This window comes from Eupeodes corollae, chromosome 2 (genome assembly GCF_945859685.1).
Source record: "Eupeodes corollae chromosome 2, idEupCoro1.1, whole genome shotgun sequence".
Classification (NCBI taxonomy): domain Eukaryota; kingdom Metazoa; phylum Arthropoda; class Insecta; order Diptera; family Syrphidae; genus Eupeodes; species Eupeodes corollae.
The window spans coordinates 88,008,539-88,028,997 of record NC_079148.1 but is presented as its reverse complement, the minus strand read 5'-3'; the positions used below and the strand labels follow the sequence as shown (position 1 = coordinate 88,028,997).

Below are 20,459 nucleotides of genomic sequence, written 5' to 3'. Positions count from 1 at the left end.
AGTGAAACGATTCGTTCCACTGATTTGTGTTGGAATTTTACAAAATTCCAATGACAGATTTCTGTCAGTAAACATTTTTCGGTAGATTTCAATCAGACAATTACTCGTATCAGATACTTATCTAATTATTTTAAAGTACCAGTACGAGTACCCGACAGTGGGTAGGTACTTGAAAAGTATTGCAGTCGAAATGCACTTAAGAACTTTACACTCCTGCCCCATAGTAACGTTTCCAAATGTGTCAACAAACGAAAGACGTTGAGAAATTGTACTAATACGATTAATTATTAAAAACGTTTGGTCGTCCAATTTTTTGTTCGATTTTGTTTCATAAAAAATTTAAACTTCGCAGTGTTTTTAATTAAAAAGTACTTAAATTAATTGTATCATTACTCCATAAATATGCATTCGAATTAGGTAAGTATTTATTTGAAGGTTAGTCAAAAAAACTGTAAATATAAAGAAAAAACCTATTTAAATACAAAATAAACTAGAATTAAACTTACCCCAAGTTTTTCTTGTTTAGCAGATTCATGAGAACGTCTAACCGCGACAAATGGACGCTCCTTGGTGACAGTTTTCGTTGTAGTACTGATTGTGTGATAGTGTCGTTCTGGCGAACTAGTTAATTAAATAAATAATAAGAAATCCAAATTGTCACAGAGCATTTCCAAATAATTATTGAAAATATTTACCTATTCGATGTATGGTACGGAGTCTGTACATGGAGCGGTCTCCTATAGTCGACCTCATCAAAAGCAGCTGTATCACTGGCATAGCCATCGTATCGTGCATTATTTCTCGATCTGTAATGAATCCAAAATAATATGCTTTTAAATGAACAATTCAGCACAAGACAACCTATTCTCAGGTGTGTTATTTAATAAGCTTTGAATTGACAAATTATCCTTTACGCAATTATATGACGTTTTCTTATTAAGAAAAAATCACACTGTTACGGCAGTTTTAAATCTGGCTCTAAAATATTACAAAGACTATAGACATAGATTTTAGAAGAACAAAAAGACTGCATTTGAATGCAAAGACTTCAAGTGAATGCACAAAAAAAAAAACATGAAGTCTCAAATGATTGCAATTAATTAATTCCAGCCAAATGATTGAAAAGATCAATTTTTGCAAAATTTAAAGGTTAAATCTTTTGGTGCACTCAAAGAATTCAATATTTAATTTCATGTAATAGAAGATTTCATTCGTAAAGATTGAATTCTTTGAATGACCGCAGTTCATTTGTTGAGAGGCGTATGACAGTTCAACTCATTCTTTTGTCAACAAGGCTTTAGAATTCTCTTATGATAGACCTTGAAACTTATCAAAAAATTATTATTACATTTGTTTCTATGATGTATAGGTACAGGTAAGCTACACATACCTTCATCACTATTAAACTCTAAAACAAAAAAATAATACAATTTTGAATGTTTGTCTTCCGAAAGTTTTTAAAATTTCATAAAATAGTGTCACTATTCAAATAAATAAGGCACTTTAACATACCTGAGTGGTCTATTTTTAATTTCGGTGTGGATTTCTTCAAAATATTTGCGATCGTCCTTTAGCTGTGCGTTTTTCTTTGCCCGTAGTTTCTGTTGCTGCAATTGAAGCCATGTTTGCCCGGAGAGCCTGAAATAAAAATAAGACATATAAATAAAAAAGAAATAATGTTGAACATCGGATTTAATGTAACAATTGTTGGGAATTAAACTATTAGCACAAATTTTAATCAAAAATTTTTTTGGCCCAATTTATGATAGATTAACTTAATTCTATACTTTATGAATATATTTATAATCCCTCAATATCTTTTATTCTTCTTAGTTTCGTACATGTGTGTAGAACCGCTTTTGTGGGTTCATGTTTTGGAAAATTACAAACATGAATTTTCTAAGCTCCAAAAAAAAATTCAACTTTTTTTATTTCAAATTTTTGAGATCAAATCTACGAATCTTAAGAATATTTCGTATTTCAAACGTTAATTAATTAATTATTGCTGGTGGGCTTACTGTCTGTAAATTAATTTTAAGCTAACGTTTTTTTAACAACTCCTTGCAGATTTTGACATATAACATAAAATAACTTTATATTACTTAACAAGCTAAAAAAGTTATAATTTTGTTTCCATTGCAAATTATGTCAACTATATACACAGAGACAAAATGTTTAATTTTCCTTGAAACATCTTTGACCCAGTTTAATGCTCAAATTTGATTGAATTATTGCCTTTTAATCAGTCGTTGATTAAAATGTATATATGTGAGATGGCTCGTACACTACTGTTCCAAAAAGGAAACCTGTCTCCAAAGTGTTTATCTTTTATTAAATACTGGTTACATTAGGATTACGATGCGATGCGTAGTCGTCAAGTCAACATTGGTGATTAATTTTATTTATAATTGCGTACAATTGTACAAATTTTAGAAAAAGTGAGACGATCAGTTTAAATAAATAAATATAAGATTGTTGGTATATATGTACTATTTATGTGTATGTAAGCTTGAAATAAAATATAGAGCTTGGACAGAGATTCACAAATACATATGTTATGTGCCTATTGAAATGTTTGGTTGGAACTGGTAGTTTGTCATTTTTCAAGGTTTCATTTCAGTTTTTGTCAGGACTTCTTTAAAAAACTAGGTAATGAAAAGTTCCTCGCACGGCAGGTAAGATACACCTAATTGTCCTACTGGTTTGAAAAAAGATGTTGAATCTTGTGATGACAATATTTTTGATTTGGAAGGATTGAATGTAAAATTCTCTACTTTGCAAACCCAATTCTGTGAAATGTCTTCTAGACGTGCAGAGAATGATACTACTAACACCTTTTCGATAAGTGCCGTAGATGATTATCAGGTAGGTAAAGCAATTTTCTCCATAAAATCTAAATGCCCTGGAGTTGACAATATTGATCCTGACTTTATTAAAATCTTCCTACCTATCCTACTTTCCCACATAACGCACATATTCAACACCATTATAATAACATTTACATATCCCATCCTATGGAAGAAATCGAAAATTATCCCGATCCTACAACAAGAAAAGAAGAAGGAATGTAGACCGATAGCTATTCTATCTTTTCTATCTTAAGTTTTTGAAAGTCTGATAAGTAACCAGATACAATATTATAGTAAAGACAAGCAATTATTGAATCCTTTGCAATCTGGATTTCGGTCTGTACATATTTGTTCCTTCACTTAGAGGACTATCATATTAAAAGCTGGTAAAAGCACTTGTCCTACCTATAATAACATACGGGTGTGAGCTGTTTGCTAATCTTGATTCACAATCAGCTCACAAACTAAAGTTGGCATTTAATGTTTCAAGCAATTTGTTTTGAATATTTCTCAAACTTGAAGTGAACATACTTTTAAATTAATTATTTTCAATTTTATTTTCCTAGCGTCTTGATTCAAATAACTTTTAAGTAACGTGTCTTTTGTTTTTTTTTTGTAATCTACAATCATTAATTTTTAATTTTAGTCGATTTTTAATGTACATATAATTAATTTAAATTAATTTGTTGTTAATTTCGTTCTCACACGTTTGTAAATATTTCTTAAATAAATGTTTTATATCCTATTTATTTATAAGTTTAATTTGATGTACAGCTGACATACAAATAAATAAATATCAAACATTTCAGACCTCTCCGAAAATACGACGGACTGTCAGTTATTAATTTATTTATAAATATATGAAATTCTTTCAATACAACTTCATACTTGATCAAAAAAGTGATATATCATGATTAAGACGATAAAGTTGCATATTTTTGTGCCGTGAAATAAGGCCACATTTCAAGAATTGACCTTATTTCACTTTTGTAGAGTGTAATAAAGCCAATCTCCTACAGTAGGTCTTATTGCACTGAAACAAAGAGAAATAAAGACAAATTGGTTTTATTTCACTTTCAACAGTATTGTTTTTCATAAATACAAAGAAACTTTACATACACTCAGGGTGGCAGCATGAACATCCTTTCAAACCTAATGGTTTAAATAAGTTAGTCTTATTTCTCAAAATAGTTTGGCCTTATTTCACTTTTTCAAAGTACAATATGACTAACTGCAGAACATTTACCCTACTTCTCTTTTGCCAATTTTTGAAATTTGGTCTTACTTCATTTGGCCTGAATTCACGTAATATTAGATTTAATTTGAGTATTATAAAACCAATACAATATTATAAAAAATATAACAAAAGAAAACCATTTTTATATTGAATCTGTGCACCGCTACTGGGTTTTATTTTAAATAATTATAATAACAACGCAATCAAACGTCACATTAATAAGAAATTGTAATGTAAGCCATCAATGATGCACGTCAAATCACAGAGCATAGCTAAATTTGCATGCCTTAATTGAATCGGCTACATCGGGCTACTTAGGAATTCCTCCAATCACGCTGTATCAAACACAAATCAGTTACATCATTTAATTTAAACAATTTTAATTTCATTGATATCCATAAAGCTTTTTCCAGTTTCTTACAACAAAAAAACAAAACATTCCATATTGATTGATAAATTTGTTATAGAACGAATTAAGCATTAAGTGCGATCAAGATCGCATAGAATCGAAATGTTTGACCTTCATAATTTTCTGTTTATTTTTCTGTGTGATCTTTATTTAAAAATAAGAGGCGAAGACAATGCTCACGCTGATGCTGACATTGAAGTTAGAGATCGCGTTCTGCGCGTTTATACATATCTCAATAATTTATTAAAATTATTTTGAAACAGATTAAAATACGTGGCGCCCACTTAAATTAATTCTGAATTATTTTGACCTTTTCTTTTGAATGCTGCAAAAGTATCAGCCAATTAAACACGAATTTTTCGCCCCCATATTAAATCCATATTTTTACAATTTTAATTTTAATTAGTATATAAAGTGTTGGTTTTTAAAAAAGGCGGTTTTGGATTAAGATGAAATGTTAAGAAAACTAGCCGGAAATGTATGCCTATATGAGAAAATATATATGAAGAATAATTGTTTTAGGAAATGATTAGCCATAGAAAAAATACTAATTAGGAACATCGCTAAAAAAAATAGCTTGTGAAGAGACATTTTTTTATTTTTCAACGCTCTTAAACGATTATGACTATCCTTAAAACACAGTCGATAATGAAAATAAAAAAGAGGCTGTGATGCGACCCACACTGATAACTTTCCATCCCGTCTGTCGATTTGTATTGCTTAAAAGTTTGTAGGTTTTCGTGTTGGGTTAAAAAAATTGTTAGTTGAATTATTCTTAAAAATTTTAAAATTACAAACAATATTTTCCATGTAAAGAAATAGTTTACCAACTTTTGGTAAATTTTCTTTTAAGTTTTTATTGTTTGTAAAAAAAACCTTAAGTTCGATTTTCTCAAAATTTTACTGAATGTTGACAATAATATTTTTTAAAAGATAGTAGTTTTAAGCCAATATCTAAAAGTTTTTAAGCGATATTTGAATCGAAATTTTTACCATCTTTTATTAATTTTTTTTTGTAAAACAGCTGTCATTTCGATTTTTCTCAAACTGTTGAAAACAATATTTCTTAGAAATTAAAATTAGTTGGAGGCCATTATCTCAAATTTTTGAAAAGATATTTGAGTCGAAAAAAAACTGTCAATTCGATTTTTCTCAAAATTTTACCAGGTGTTAAAAATGTTATTTTTCGTTGCACAAAATTGGTTTGGTGATAAAATCATTTTGTATTCGTAAAATTGTCAGGTTTTTTGATTTATAAAAAAATCCTTAATTGGATTTTTTCTAAAAATATACTTGGTTAGTATCACGTTACAATAAATTATATAAAATTTAGTTCAAGTCTTTACTGTTTTGGATTCGTAAGATATTTTGGGTTAACCAACATTTCCACCTTTTTTGAACTGCTATGAAAAAAAAACACCCACGCAATTTTCTTGAGAAATTCGATATCTTTCAAAATTTTACTGAGTTTAAGTAATATATTTTTGGTTTTTATTATTTGTAAAAAAAATGTAACCCCCTTTTTTAATTGCTATGGTAGAAAACCAACCAATCAATTTTTTGAGAGTCTGTGTTATTTTTTGTATAACAACATTTATTTTAAGTCGATATCTCTGTAGTTGTTCTTGAGATACACTGTCACACAAATTAAAGTGCAAAATCAATGTATGCTTTGCTTTTTTATATCACTTTTAATAAAGATTTGCCTCAACTTCATTGAACGCGGAACAGTTGCCAGTTTAAAAAGTTCTTGTGAAAGGAATAGAAATACCCCAGAAATTGATGTCGACATGAATTAAAATTGAGGCTCAAAAAACCCTTTATTTTCTGCCTGAAACATAAAGGAATAAATATATAGCACCAAGGACGTTACAAAGGTGACGCCATGAAAGTGGTTTAAAAAAAAAAACTTTTTTTAAGAGAAAAGCCATTGCTTCGTCCGATTAATATTTGAAAACGGCTAGCTTTTGCAAGAATGTTTATGGCAAAGCAGAAAGCATTTTAGGAGAGCAACATTTGGATAGATGAGTCTCAAAAGTCAGATAGCGAGTTTGGTGCAAACTATCTGAAAGACTCAGCCCTAAGTGCATTTAACAACCGTGAAGCACGGAGGTGGTTCGGTGATTGTCTAGGGTTATTTTTCCTCTAGTGGCGTTCGCAATATCGCCAAAATCATTATTATAAGAGAAAACTTAGTTTCTTCTGCTTTAGCAGATACAAAGTAATCAGTTTTTGCCCAAAATAATATTGACGTACTAGAATGGCCACCGCAATTTCCATAATTTAACCCAATTTAATTTTAATGACTGGAGTCCATTTATAAAGAGCGTCGCAATCTACCATCTTTTGGGGAGCCTTAAAACGAATGGGAGAGAACTTCAGCTGACATTCTAAAAAACTTGGTCTGCAGCATGCCAAAACATCTTCTTGCAGTTATTCAAAATAAAGGAAGAGCCACTATCTATTAAGTTTTTGTCATTTGTAAAATGTTTGTATGAAATTGTTATACTCGTATTTTTAATTTACACTTTATTATGTCTTGTCAAACTCTTGTACACTCACACAGACACCTTTTTAAAAATCTTTTATTAACTTCCCATAGGAAGTTATTGTAATGGGTCCGATTTGCCAAGACCAGAAGAGATATCGACTTCAAATAAATGTTGTTATACAAATAATAAGCCAGAAAGATGCATTAAGTGCCCTCCAGAAAATTGCGTGATTGGTTTTTTTACCATAGCAGTTTAAAAAAAATTGAACATTTTGCTTAACCCTAAATATCTTACGAACCAAAAACTCTAGAGATTTGAATTACATTTTATATAATAAATACTGTAAGTTAATACCAAACAAGTATATTGTTTTTGAAAAATATCCAATTAACGTTTTTTTATAAATTAAACAAAAAAATTTGTCACCTCGAAAACTTTACGAATACAAAACAATTTTAGCACCAAAACAATTGTGTGCAAAAGCAATTACGTTTTTAACATTTGGTGAAATTTTGAGAAATATCGAATTTACAATTTTTTTTTACAAAAAATAAAAACCTAAACAAAAAATTAATAAAAGTTTGTAAAAATAGAATTTCGACTCAAATATCTTTTCAAACCTTTGAGATATTGGCTTTAAACTACTTGTATCTTTTAAAAAATATTGTTATTAACATTCAGAAAAATTTTGTGAAAAATCGAATTGACAGTTTTAAAAAACAAAAATAAAAACCTTAAAAAGACATTACTCAAAGTTGGTAAAAATTGAATTTAGACTCAAATATCTTTTCAAAAAATGAGATTATGAAAAATCGAATTGATAGTTTTCTTACAAAAATTAAAACCTAAACACAAAAATTAATAAAAGTTGGTAAAAATTGATTTTCGACTCAAATATCTTTTCAAAACCTTGAGATATTGGCTTTAATCTACTTGTATCTTTTAAACATTATTGTTATTAACATTCAGTAAAATTTTGAGAACAATCTCATTGACAGGTTTCTTACAAAAAATAAAAACCTAACAAAAAAACAATACTTAAACTTAAGTAGCTTTTCAAAAATTAAAAATATTGTCTTCAAACTTTTTTTATTTCACAGAAAATTTTTGATATTCAGTAGTTTTTTTTTATAAAAATTCAACAGTCCATTTTTTCATAAAAAAATACAATCTACAACAAATAGTACGCAAATTTGGTAAAAATGTATGTTTGGTTCTATGCTATGCTATTTAAATTGGTAAAAATTTGTTTTCGACTAAAAATCTATTTAATAAAACTAGATTTTCAAACTAAACAATTTCTTTAAATGAAAAAAATTGTTGGTAATTTTAAAATTTTTTAAGAATAGTTCAACTGACAATTTTCTTAACCCAAACCGAAAACCAACAAACGCAAGACAAATCGACAGACCGGATGAGAAATTATGAGTGTGGGTCGCATCCCCTCCTCTTTTTTAGATTCTAGGGACCTTAAAACGTCGAGAAATGTCAAAATGTTCAATTCGACAAATCGGACCGATTACAATAACTCCCAATGGGAAGTCAATATGTCCACCCATTATAAGACAAAAAAGTTAAGTATCGAATTAAATATAATTATATTTTAAAAATTGTCGTTAAGAATAATATTTATGACCTAAAATTACACCGAGACCATAAGATTATAATATTTATAATCCATAGATCAAAAATAGTTATTACAATTGGAAAATATATCAATTCATCTACATTTCATTTTACACCCAATTCTTCAAACAATAATTATCCAATATATTGCTAAAACTTCTCCATACAACTATAGATTGTTTTTCTTTTTTGTTTAAATTGAATGTACTGCACATGCTAGCTACTTGAGTATTTTATACTCCTATCATTGCTTAACTATAATACTCGTGTAAGTCTGTAGCCCTGAATGAATTGAATGAAAAAACTCACAGAGAGATACATACTCGTACATACCTAGTAATATTTTCCTGTTTTCAATTTATGTTGGCTGCTGTCGAAAGGTATGTAAGTACCTATGTATGTTGTATAATCAGAGTTAAAATATGAATCAGTCACATCTGTGCGAAAAATTGACTATATTATCACACAAATACGATATATCGGTTTGCCTTTTAAATAATTATATTTGCAAAAGTCCAAAACAAGTGTTTGCATCTTTTTAACGCCTCTATACTGCAAGTCTGAGATGAAATGACGTCATCATCATATTCTTAAGCCCACTAATTCATCACCTTACATTATACGACTTTAATAAAGCTATGTCGTATGTATCAAAATATATCTGACGGTTTGTCGGACTTTTAAGATGCGCGGTTGGTATAAGTCAGCATTTGTGAACGGCCTCAACTAAAGAGGGCGCGAGAGAAAGGAAGAATGGAAATACTCTTCATACCTACTTCAATCAATAAAAATACATCAATGTACAACCGATCGATACCAAGATTTGCCAGGTAAAGGCCTTAGGTTGCACTGTTACGCTACTGTACATCTACAGAAAAGCAAGATGCAGTTCTTATTGATGAGTAGGCAAGACTATGACATCATAGCTTGCAAGGCGCGTCTTCTTAAAATTTCCGAAAATTTGGATTGTAGTAACTTTTTCAAGGAAAACATATAAAACCCAAAGAGAAAGACAGTTTGACCACTTAAAAAAGGCACCCATTTGTCAATCAACACTAACAGCCTCAGTTAAGGCGTAATGTTAATTCTTTTAGTAGCTGTGCCTTTTTCTTTCTCCACTTCTTTTTCCACTTATGTATGGACTTGTATTATAATGTACAATTGTACCTCATTGTTAAAACTTGAAAGTGACTTCATTGTAGACTTCGCTTTTCTTTTGTTGTGCATTTTAGAGAAAAGTATTTGACAAATTCACATTTCGGTCAGACGTCAGAGATCAGCATGAGTGAATCATGATTTTTCGATTCGTTTAGATATTTAAATAAAATCGAAACGGAACGAACGGGTGGCCGGTAGCCATGGATGGCGGTGGCATGGCGCGGTTCTAAATAAAGATGATTGAGAATTTTAAGTCATTTTGTTTTGCATGCGGTCGATGATTAATAGTATAAAGTATTTTAAAGATTTAGATCTTTATAGTTCATACATAATAAGTAGGGCGAACGCGCATAGAAGACTCGTTTTGTTTGCCAAATTTTAGGTTTAAAAGCTTTTGGCGGTTAGGTAGTTTGGTACATACATATGTGTGGAAAGAAAAAAACACTAACCAAACAAACACACAAGAGTAATTTTAAAAAAAGTTGAAAGTTTGCCAATTTTAAGACCAAGTGTCGAAATTTATTGGATGACTTTCTGCTATTTAAAAATATACGTTTTCATTTTTGGCTTTACGATGAAAGATATCAAGAGCATGTTTTTTCCTCATAAATAATATTCTTGATTTTTTCGTCTATACGAATACAATACACAATTTTACTTCGTGTTTATAAAGTAAACATATTAGAAATGACGTTATTTGGTCAAGTTTTAGCAATGTAAAAAGAATTCAGAGATACAGCAAGTTCATAGGTTGGTCGTCGAGCAAGTTACATCTATCCGTCTAAATAGTTGCCACAATCACACAAAGCAATGGCGAATTAAGAAGGGCGGTTGTAGCCTCATAGGAGTCATGCAATTTTTATGAGCGCCTATATATTTTTATATACGAAAAAAGAATTTGTATTTTCTACTTTAAAATTAGTAGCTAAAGGCATTACTGAAGACTGGACCAAGAACATAATATAAACCGGAAATCCAGGCCTATTCAAATCGCGCAACACTAACTCGTGAATTTTGGACCAATGGTTGATCCAGAGGGGTCATATAATGACCAATAAAGCTAACACAGTTAAGTTGTATAAGTTATAAAAGACTTCATTACAATTTAAAATATGGAAAAACTTTAGTAAGTCTTAAAATTACTTTCATAAAAAAGAGCAGATATTCAGGTTCTTGAGAAGAAACCTTGAATAAAAAATCGATAAGTTTTCTTTAAATTCCTGAAACTCGTTTTGTATTCCATGAAATCTATTTTTTTAAATGAATTTTGCTGTGGTGAACTACAACTGAGATTTAAAAACGAATTTCAAGAACATAAATGTCCCAAAAGCAGCAAAAGTAACACTCTCATTAAACTAATGGCTAATTGAAAAACATAATAAACGTTTCATATCTATTAATTTAATACAAGAACTTTTTTTTTAATAATACACACACTCAAGGAAGAGGAGAGAGGGTTTTAAAAGGAGATGTAGGTGCACATTGGTCTTGAATTCCTGAATATTGCAATGACTAGGAAAGACAGAGTGTGGTAAGGCATTCCACATTCGCGTAGTACGGCTAAAGAACGAATATCTGTATTTGATAGTACGGCCGAGGGTATACTGATGAGCATTGCTAGAAGCGCGCGAGTATTACGGTTGAACTGTTTAATGGGAGGAATGCAACTGGCTATTTCACTAGAGCATAAGCCGTTAAAATAACGGTAAAAAATGGTCAGACAGGAGATCTTACGACGATGTTCAAGGGAATTAAATGAACTTATGATGATGTTATAATCTATCAATTTAAATGCTCTAAGTTCAATACTATACAAGAGGCTTATGTAAGTTGCAGGAGCACCAGCCTAGAGATGGGAGTTATACTCAACCTTTGGACGTATGTTAGTCTTGTTGATAACAGCCAGATCAGAGGGGAAGACAAACTTTTTGCATCGCCTAAGGAAACCCAAACACCTTGCGGCGTTTTTGCGAAATCGTGTATGTGATCATTCCACAAGAGGTGGTTGGTGACACACATACCGAGAATATCGAGGTGTTCAGTCTCATTGATGCAAGTGCCATCCATGGATAATGGCAATGGGGGTATATCTCGCTTTAACGATACAAAACAGCATTGCTTTTTTGAAACATTAAATTCCACGTGGTTTTTTAATCCCCATCGAACAATGCTGTTAATGTCGGAATTTAATGAGCTTATCATATTTTGTTGTTGCAGTTCCACATCCGAAGAAGAGGGATGTGAGTCTGAAAACGAATATCAAAAACTAAAAGTACTATCGTCAGCGAAACAATATATTGGATTAGATGTTGCAGACAGGAGATTATTAATAAAAATGAGAAAGAACCCTGTGGCAAACCAGCATTTATTTTATGGTTTTTACACTTGAATTCAACCAATTGAATTAAACTATCCGAAAGGTAATTACTAATCCAATAAAGCAGGGATACATGAAAACCGAAAGCAGGCATTTTCTATAAGAGAGCTTTTGAATTATCAAGTGCAATAATCTTACTTTCTCCAAAGTGATGTAAAGATTTGCTCCACTGTTTGGTGAGATGAATCATGAGATCACCAGTGGACCTATTGCTTCGAAAGTAGTACTGCCGGTCATTAAGAAGCTTTCGATCTTCAAGATATTTCTTGAACTTATAATTAATCATCTTTTCCATGACCTTGAAGAGAAGGGACGTAAGTGCAATCGGTCGGTAATTAGAGGGTGAGGAAGATTCGCTTTTTTTGGGGATGGGCTGGACAAATGCAGCTTTCTGTCCTCTCCGAACGGGACTTAAGAAGTAGGACAGATGAAAAAGCTTACGCAATGGTTTTGAAGAACACCTCTTTAGAACAATAGCGGGGATACCATCCGGACCAACGGATTTATGTGTGCTTAGATCTCTAAGGACTCTTGCCACAGTACGAGTGCGAAAAAAGATTTTTCCCATAGAATCACTAACTCGCTCAGGTACAGGCGGAGTCATAACACTCACTGACAGCGTAGAATTGGCGGCGAACTGCCTAGCAAAGAGATTAGCTTTCTTTAAAGAGCTAACAAAATGAGTGTCATTGACAACGAGCGTAGGAACCGATGAAGAGGAAGAATTCCTGATGTTTTTTTTTTTACAAATGACCAACAATTCTAATGCCTTTGGGACAAGCGAGAAGAGATTCTGAATTTGTGAGTGACTTACTAAAAATTTATGTTTTTAGAGAAATTATGTACTTAAAAGCACATTTTTCCCTTAAATTAAAAATACGAAAATAAAACTATTGTATTTGATCTCTTAAATATTGCATATTTAGAATCCTTTTGGATTGTTGGAATGCTTTTGAACATTAAAGAACATTTTTAAGCGGTGCTAAAAAACTAGTCTGATTAAAAGTCTGGACCCACCCTTGCACACGAATGAGCTATATAATATGTTTGAACTGTACCGTAAATTATTTTAAAATAAACATTGCATTATTTTAGTAAAAGAAAATAAACTACACTTGGGTTTCAAGGAAGGTTTAATGGCTGTAACACAAAAATGTTTCAGCTTCGGCTTTTCCTGACGTTTACGAGTTCAGCCATAGGAATTCAATGCATGCTATCACAATGGCTGCGTTTAATTTCAGACAGATAAGCATCTTTCACACGAGACGGTTTCATCCATACGGTTAAAATCGGTACGGTTTTTATCCATGAGCAATTAATCGTCACGTGTGAAAGAGGTCATAGGGTATCCGGATACATTTTGTTAGTGTTTTACGTGTAAAATAATAGCTATTCAAAAACAGCTGAAATGAAAAGGAATCCAAAGAAATCCAAAGGTATCCAAGAATTTCTGGGGTATGTAAGTATTTGACAGAACAACTGATTCAACATATGGTTGAATTTCAAGAAACAAGAAAATTGGTTTTAGCTTTTTTGAATTGTTGGTAAACAAAAAGGTACAAAATCTTAGCTAAAGTTGTATTTGAGGATGTTCTTTACATATGTAATAGACGATGAAGAAGATATTTGCCTCCGAATTTTAAAAAGTAATTATGATCTATTTAATTAAACTTCAAAATTGACGTATTTTGTTCTCGTTTTGTAGATGACCAATTTGCTAGGTCAGTTGAATTATCCATGAATTGGTTTATTCTAACAACAATTTTGACTTCGAAGCTTAAATGTTTCTCTGCTTTTTGTGAACAGCTAAAAGTTGTTTCTATTTTTTTACAGCTATCTCAATACAGCTATCCAAGTCGTTTGACAAAGTATCTAAAAATCCTCAACTTTTGCTTTGTCTGACAGCTCCACAGTTGAAAAAAAAAATCAACAAACAAAATGCGTTTGTTTTTGGAGTTATTCCCATTGGTTATTATAGAAATGTCATTCAGAGTAACCTCGAAGCAGGCCCATCGACGCAGACGAAGCTGAAGTGTGTTTGTGTTTCAGCCATACAAAAATTTGTGAACACAAATAAGAATTAAAATATTTATAGAAGAAAACATTTAATTCAATAAACTCTGAGTTTGAAGCATACAAAAGGATACAATGTTAAGTATCTTAATAAGAACAATTTTAAATCAACAAGATAAATAACAATAGAAACAAAACTTTTCTACGCCATTTAATTATATTGTTTATGGTTTTAAGTATTTAAACAAAGACCGGATGCTGAATTGGTTAGGTTTTATTTTGTTTAAATCTTATGTATTTTTTCTTACAAACAAAAAACTTCTTCAACTGGAACTTGTAAACAAATTTACAAATAAGGAAAAAGACCAGATACAAAAAAAACTCACATTAGGTACTAAAATAGCCGTTCGCCCATGCATGAAATTTCAAATACGGACCTACATACCGCCACCATAAAATAATTACAAGAACAACCAGTTTACACAATTTAAAGAAAAAATAAAAATCTTTTCCTCAAAATGCAATAATTTGTGAACAATTTATCACTGAAAAATCTAAAGTGTGTGGGCAGGGAGTGTGGATAAACGGCAAATAAATCAACATCAAATCTGTTACCGGAAAATACTTTTCCCCTCCGAAAGGGGGATTTTTTTGAAATGATAACCATAGATACTCTTCTCTATTATGGCCAACAAATGTTAACCACATTTTGTTCATATTCTCTCATTCGATAGTTTGCCAAAAAATTAATATTTTGTTGCACACTTGTCTGCATTTGCAGTACCACAAGTTGTGTACGAGTATTGCCGCACGAACGACCTTTTGACGTTCTAAGATTTCATTTCAAAAATAGAACGACTTAATTGTGGCGTTGCGTCAAGGACGCTGGGTAATGTAATGTGAGATAACTTAATCAGTAACGCAACACTGGCATCAAGCTACACCAGCAAACGACCCACAAACCCCTCTATAACAGTGTTGCATGTATCTACGCCTTTGTAATTCAATTAAACCGCAAATAAAGTCTCCATTGACATTAGAATTCCGGCTCATGTCACACATATGTACGTAACTTTGGATATTAAATTAAGTTTAGCGCAGATCAGAAATCTTAAAATGTATCCATAAATTCTATTATTATCAACAAAAATCTGGGAAAATTTTTACCAAAAAAATATGTTTTTTAAATACATATGTATAAGGTCCTTAGCTATTGAATACACAAATGAACAGGCAAACTTTGTGATCACTTTAAAAAAGAAACTTTAATCTAGGTAGTTGTAGTCTCATTCAAAAACTTGCTTCCGTTAAAATTGTTAATAAATTTATTAATATCTTCATTTTAAAAGCTATTTCAATAAAACGTCTTTAATAATGTTTCGGAGTAGATACATATGTATCTATGAAATGATATTACTCGAAGTTTAATTTATTCCGAATAGAGAGATTTAGTTGATTTTAAAATCAAAAATATTAATTTGAAGTTGAAGTTAATTCAAAAATAAAAAAAAATACTCACTCATTAGTGCTTGTGCTTCGATGAAATCCATCGAGAGTATTGGAGCGCTTCAATGGGTCATTGTAGTAGTTTTGATATCCATTAGAGGCCACTGTTTGTTTGTCGCTAATTGAGTACTTTTCGCTCATGACTTTTTCGCGACGCTCACGAAGCATTTCCTCAAAATCGGGCTTCCGCAACGTGTTGTAGGTAGACTCGCTAGAAACACCACCGCCAAATGTCTTACGCACCAGCATGGGACTGGTGAGTCCCGATTGAGCCTTTATCATTCTAGGATCCTTTTGAAGATTGTCCGGATCGTTGACGTCGTTCAAATGTACACCGTTAGAAGGAAGGTTGCCGTAGGTAAACGGTTGAGAGTGTTCACGCGCGTGATACGGAATATTATCTTCGTCTTCAGAGGTGATCGGATTTGTTTCCTTAGACGTCCGCACTACTCGCTGATATGTCGCTGACTGATGTTGCGAATTTTTCTGCGGCGTCATTTGGCCGTGTTGCAAAGGCATTGTTGATGCAGTATTTGTTTCGCGTCGCGGAGGTGGCGGCTGCTGTTGTTGACGCGATTGTTGGACCAACGATATGTTGCTGGTGCTGCTATGGTAACCGCCGCCGAACAGGTTTGGTGTATCGCGACCACTTTCACTTGGTGGCGGTGTTAGCGTGGTTGTTGTACTAGCTGTGTCGTACGGATCGAACCGATCTTGCTTGTTGTATGAATTCGAATTGGAGTGGCGTTGCACGTTTTCCTGCGACACATATGAATGCGAGTTGTGTATTAGTTCGCGATTGGTGTTGTGCGCGGGCGTGTTTGGTATTGGTAACGTGTACACGGGGGATGATGCGGGGGTGGTACCAGAAACGTGCGACACGACACTTTGACTACGATCGTATTGGTTAATCGAATGCGTACTTGATTTACGATTTTGGAAGTCAGGTATGTCTTGAACTGTTAATAGCATGTCACTCAGAATGTCATCAAGTTCACGATGACGATCTTCTGAAAATAGATTAAAAAACAAAAAATTAATACAAAATATGCACATTGCACTTGAGTGAATAATAAGTAAATATGAATCATTGTGCATAAACAAACATATGTTATGGTTGTTTTTTTTTTTCAATGGAAATTTATTCGTAAAGTTATAATCTGTGATGGAAACTTATTGAAAATAGAATAAGCAAGGCTAGAGGTTGATTCTAAAATAACATGCTTGCTTTATTTTATAAAATTGAGGTAATGTTTGACGAATTAATCATTTTTAGATATTGCAGCATATTATATTGAAAATTGAAAACTAAAAATGGCTTACGTCTGCAATTCTTTCGAACTTATCATTTTAGAAGCATAGATAGAAATAGAAGGCACATTTTTTAACATTACTAAAAAATTAATTTATTAGCTGAAGGGACTCCGATTGTTTGTGAAAGAAATAGTTACAACTTAAATTTGAGCTTATACAAATATAACAACGTGAAATTTGTGTGTTGATATAAATAAATGTCTGATTACTAGGATGTTTTGACTTGCGACACATAGGAACAGCCAAACGACAATCAATATGAGGAGTGGATGCAACTACTAAACTTAGAGTGTTTGATACAACCATTAAAACATGCATGTGCTATGCAAATGAAGTGTTTGGCTATCAAAATTTAGGAGAGTTTGAAGTAATTCAACGCTTTTTTTCCAAGCGCATCTTTAAACTGGATAACTCAACACCTACATATGCAATCCATACTGAATCCGGTAATGCTGATTTTATAATAAAAGTTATGAAAAGGCCTGATTCAAATCTTCAAAAACAGATATTAAAATATGCACTTAGGCATCAAATATCGCCTTTCAAAGAATGGAATGATCAAGCTTTTAGACACAGCGGAGACTTCTACCTCAATAATACAGCCCATACCAATTGGCGGGACTTATTCTACAGTTGTATAGCTAAAATAGATGATTCCCTGTATTTGCAATGCCTGAGCAGAGCGCAAACATCGACAACTAGGCTTGTATATAAAGAATTAAACTACACACTTTTTATTCGAAATTATTTTAACGAAAAACTCACTCTTAATCAAATGAGTGTTATCTTTGAAGTAAGGACTGGAATGCTTTGTTTAAATTATAGACCTCATAGAACTGACCTCCGCCCGATATGTAGTTTGTGCAACCGGAATGAAACCGAAAACGTGTATGATTTTCTAGCTGTGTGCCCGATCTTACAAGAAATCCGCAGGATTTACTTCTCAAAGAGTTTCGTTACACTTGAAGATACAAAGGATCTTTTAAATGGTTGCTCAGGTTGAAACATTCTTTGTCTCTAGGTGAATCATGCTTTAAGTTACCATAACAGTTTCATCGATCGAATTTTAAACTAATTTAAATGATGATTAATTAAAATGTAAATCTCTTTTCCTGTTAAAACATGTTCTTAATTTTTTATTTTTTTTCTTTATTTAAAATTTATTAAATCTGATATAATAATTTAATACTTATGTACATATTTTAGTAAATATTATATGATTTTGTATATGTATTTATAACTTTAACCTTTTACTTCTTTTTGCTAAAAACTCGAAATAAGTAAATTAGACTTAAATGATGCTTAAATCAACAAAATGTAAACAATTATCAAGAAATAAAGAATGTATTAATAATAATAACTATAAACATAGGAATTAAATATATGTCGAATTTTGCATTCGTAAAAAAAATTCGAACCTAATGACATTAAGATGGTAGAGAAGCTGAAAAAAGTGGGTAACCCGAATTAGTCCGTCTGCCTATCTATCCTGGCCAAAAAGCATTGGTGCAGTTGACTTCAAATTTGGAAATAAAGGTTTTGAGTCGATTCGTGTTGGGCATTTTTTAATACTTGTACGACTAAAATAAACAGTTATCCCCATACAAATGTGTTGGTTAAAAATCGAAAATTATATTTTTTCTATTTGACTTTTTTCAACATAAACAAATATGTTTGCATTGCTTCAAAGTCATATATATTTTGAAAAAGCCCTTATACTGTCTTAATACGATTAAATGAAATATGGAATGATCAAAAATATCAATTTTTACTTAATTTTTTTTTAAATATTAAAAAAAGTTCTTAATTTGATATCTCAAAATTGGGTGGTTAGTTTTTTACGAAATTTAAGTGTAAAACTTATTATAATAAGTTAAATAACTGCAAAAATATTTTTAAACTAAAACAGAAAAATGAAATATATAGAAAATTAGTTTAAAAAAACCGCTTTAACGTTTTTAAAACAAACATTTTAAAAAATTAGGGTTTTTTTTTAATCAAATGGTTTTTGCATTTTTATTTTAAAATACAGGAAATATTTTTAAATAAACTCATGAGCTAGTTTGTTTGACCCATTTTATTTATTTAAATGTTTGTAATATTTATGCGCATATACTAACGCTAATTTCAACGCTTTATTCTAATCGTGGTCGACATGGTTTTTTAATGTTAATATTACAACCCGTACCCGTGGCATGATGGTTAGTGCGTTGGACTGTCATGCAAGGGTTCTTGGGTTCAATCCCTGCCTGTGCCACCTTAATTTAAAAAAAAAAAAAAAATTCGCGGGTACTGCCTCTTGCGAGGAATTGACAAATCCTTCAAGAGTAATTCTTGTCATGAAAAAGTGCTTTCTCAAAAAAACTAGCCGTTCGGAATCGGCCTAAAATTGTAGGTCCCTTCCATTCCTGACAACAGTACTCGCACACAGGAATGGTTGAGAGTTGTAAGTCACTAGGCCCTGGTTCACAACGGACTGTTGCGCCACCCCATTTGATTTGATTTTGACTGACTCCTGCGAGTAAATGCCAGGAGTAATTGTTGTGATAAAAACTGCTTTCTCAAATTATCCGATCGGATTCAGCATTAAAGTGTAGGGTCCCTCAATCCCTAACATTTCTCCAACACAGGAATGGTTGAGAGTTGTAAGTCACTATGCCTTGGTTTCTCTAAGGACCATTGCACCAACTAATTTATTATTTTTATTTCAACCAAACTTTTTTAATTTTACTTGAATTTGTTCGTATTCAAGAACCTGCTTAGTTTAATAATTGTTAATTGTTACTTTGTTGTACTTTTTATTTAAAAAAGTGCAAACATGATTATTCTACACCAATGGAATTGCTCAAAAATATGTCTGCTTGCTAGATAGATAATGATCAGAAACATTTAAGCCGCGCGATAAAAGAATGGTTCTGGGTCAATGTGGTTTATAATGTCTAACAACTCTGTCTTAAATGATAATGAAAACTTTTTGGGAGGAATTAGAAAACAAGCATGACAGCCAATCAACTAATTATAAAATTAGTCAGCCTTATCATAATTAAAGTGCCGTGAAATAGTCAAGTGTTTATCTCACCGAACTGTGAAACAAATCTTTACATCGTTTTGGAGAAAGTAAGATTATTGCACTTGATATTTCAAAGGCATTTGATAGAGTCATGGCGTCAAGCTCTCTATTCGAAAATGCGTGACATTGGTATTGATGAATCTCTTTTTTTTATTGGACATTACCTTTGGGACCGTTCAATTCAAGTAGTATTGGACGGGTTCAAGTTTGATATCCATAAAATAAACGCTGGTGTGCCCATTTTGTCTCCGAAACTTTTTTTTTATAAATGGTCTTTTGTCTGAAACTTCTAACTCACTGAATTGTTTCGCTGATGACAGTATCCACACCTTTTAATATTCGGTTTTAGATTTTCATCCGTGTTCTTCGGCTATAGATTACCAACGGAAGCGTATGCTATGCTCATAT

At 31.7% G+C, this 20,459-nt stretch overlaps 1 protein-coding gene across 13 annotated transcripts in view; it reads right to left on the bottom strand.

Moving 5' to 3' along the window:
- LOC129947202 (tensin-1) overlaps positions 1-20,459 on the bottom strand; it is a 179,481-nt gene that overhangs the window by 7,856 nt on the left and 151,166 nt on the right. For all 13 annotated transcript variants that reach the window (XM_056057659.1, XM_056057660.1, XM_056057666.1 and 10 more), the window contains 4 exons: positions 15,681-16,677; positions 1,513-1,638; positions 696-806; positions 507-621 (listed from right to left, as the gene is read on the bottom strand). In XM_056057659.1, coding sequence (XP_055913634.1) covers positions 507-621; positions 696-806; positions 1,513-1,638; positions 15,681-16,677 — 1,349 coding nt within the window. The remainder of the gene's footprint in view (positions 1-506; positions 622-695; positions 807-1,512; positions 1,639-15,680; positions 16,678-20,459) is intronic.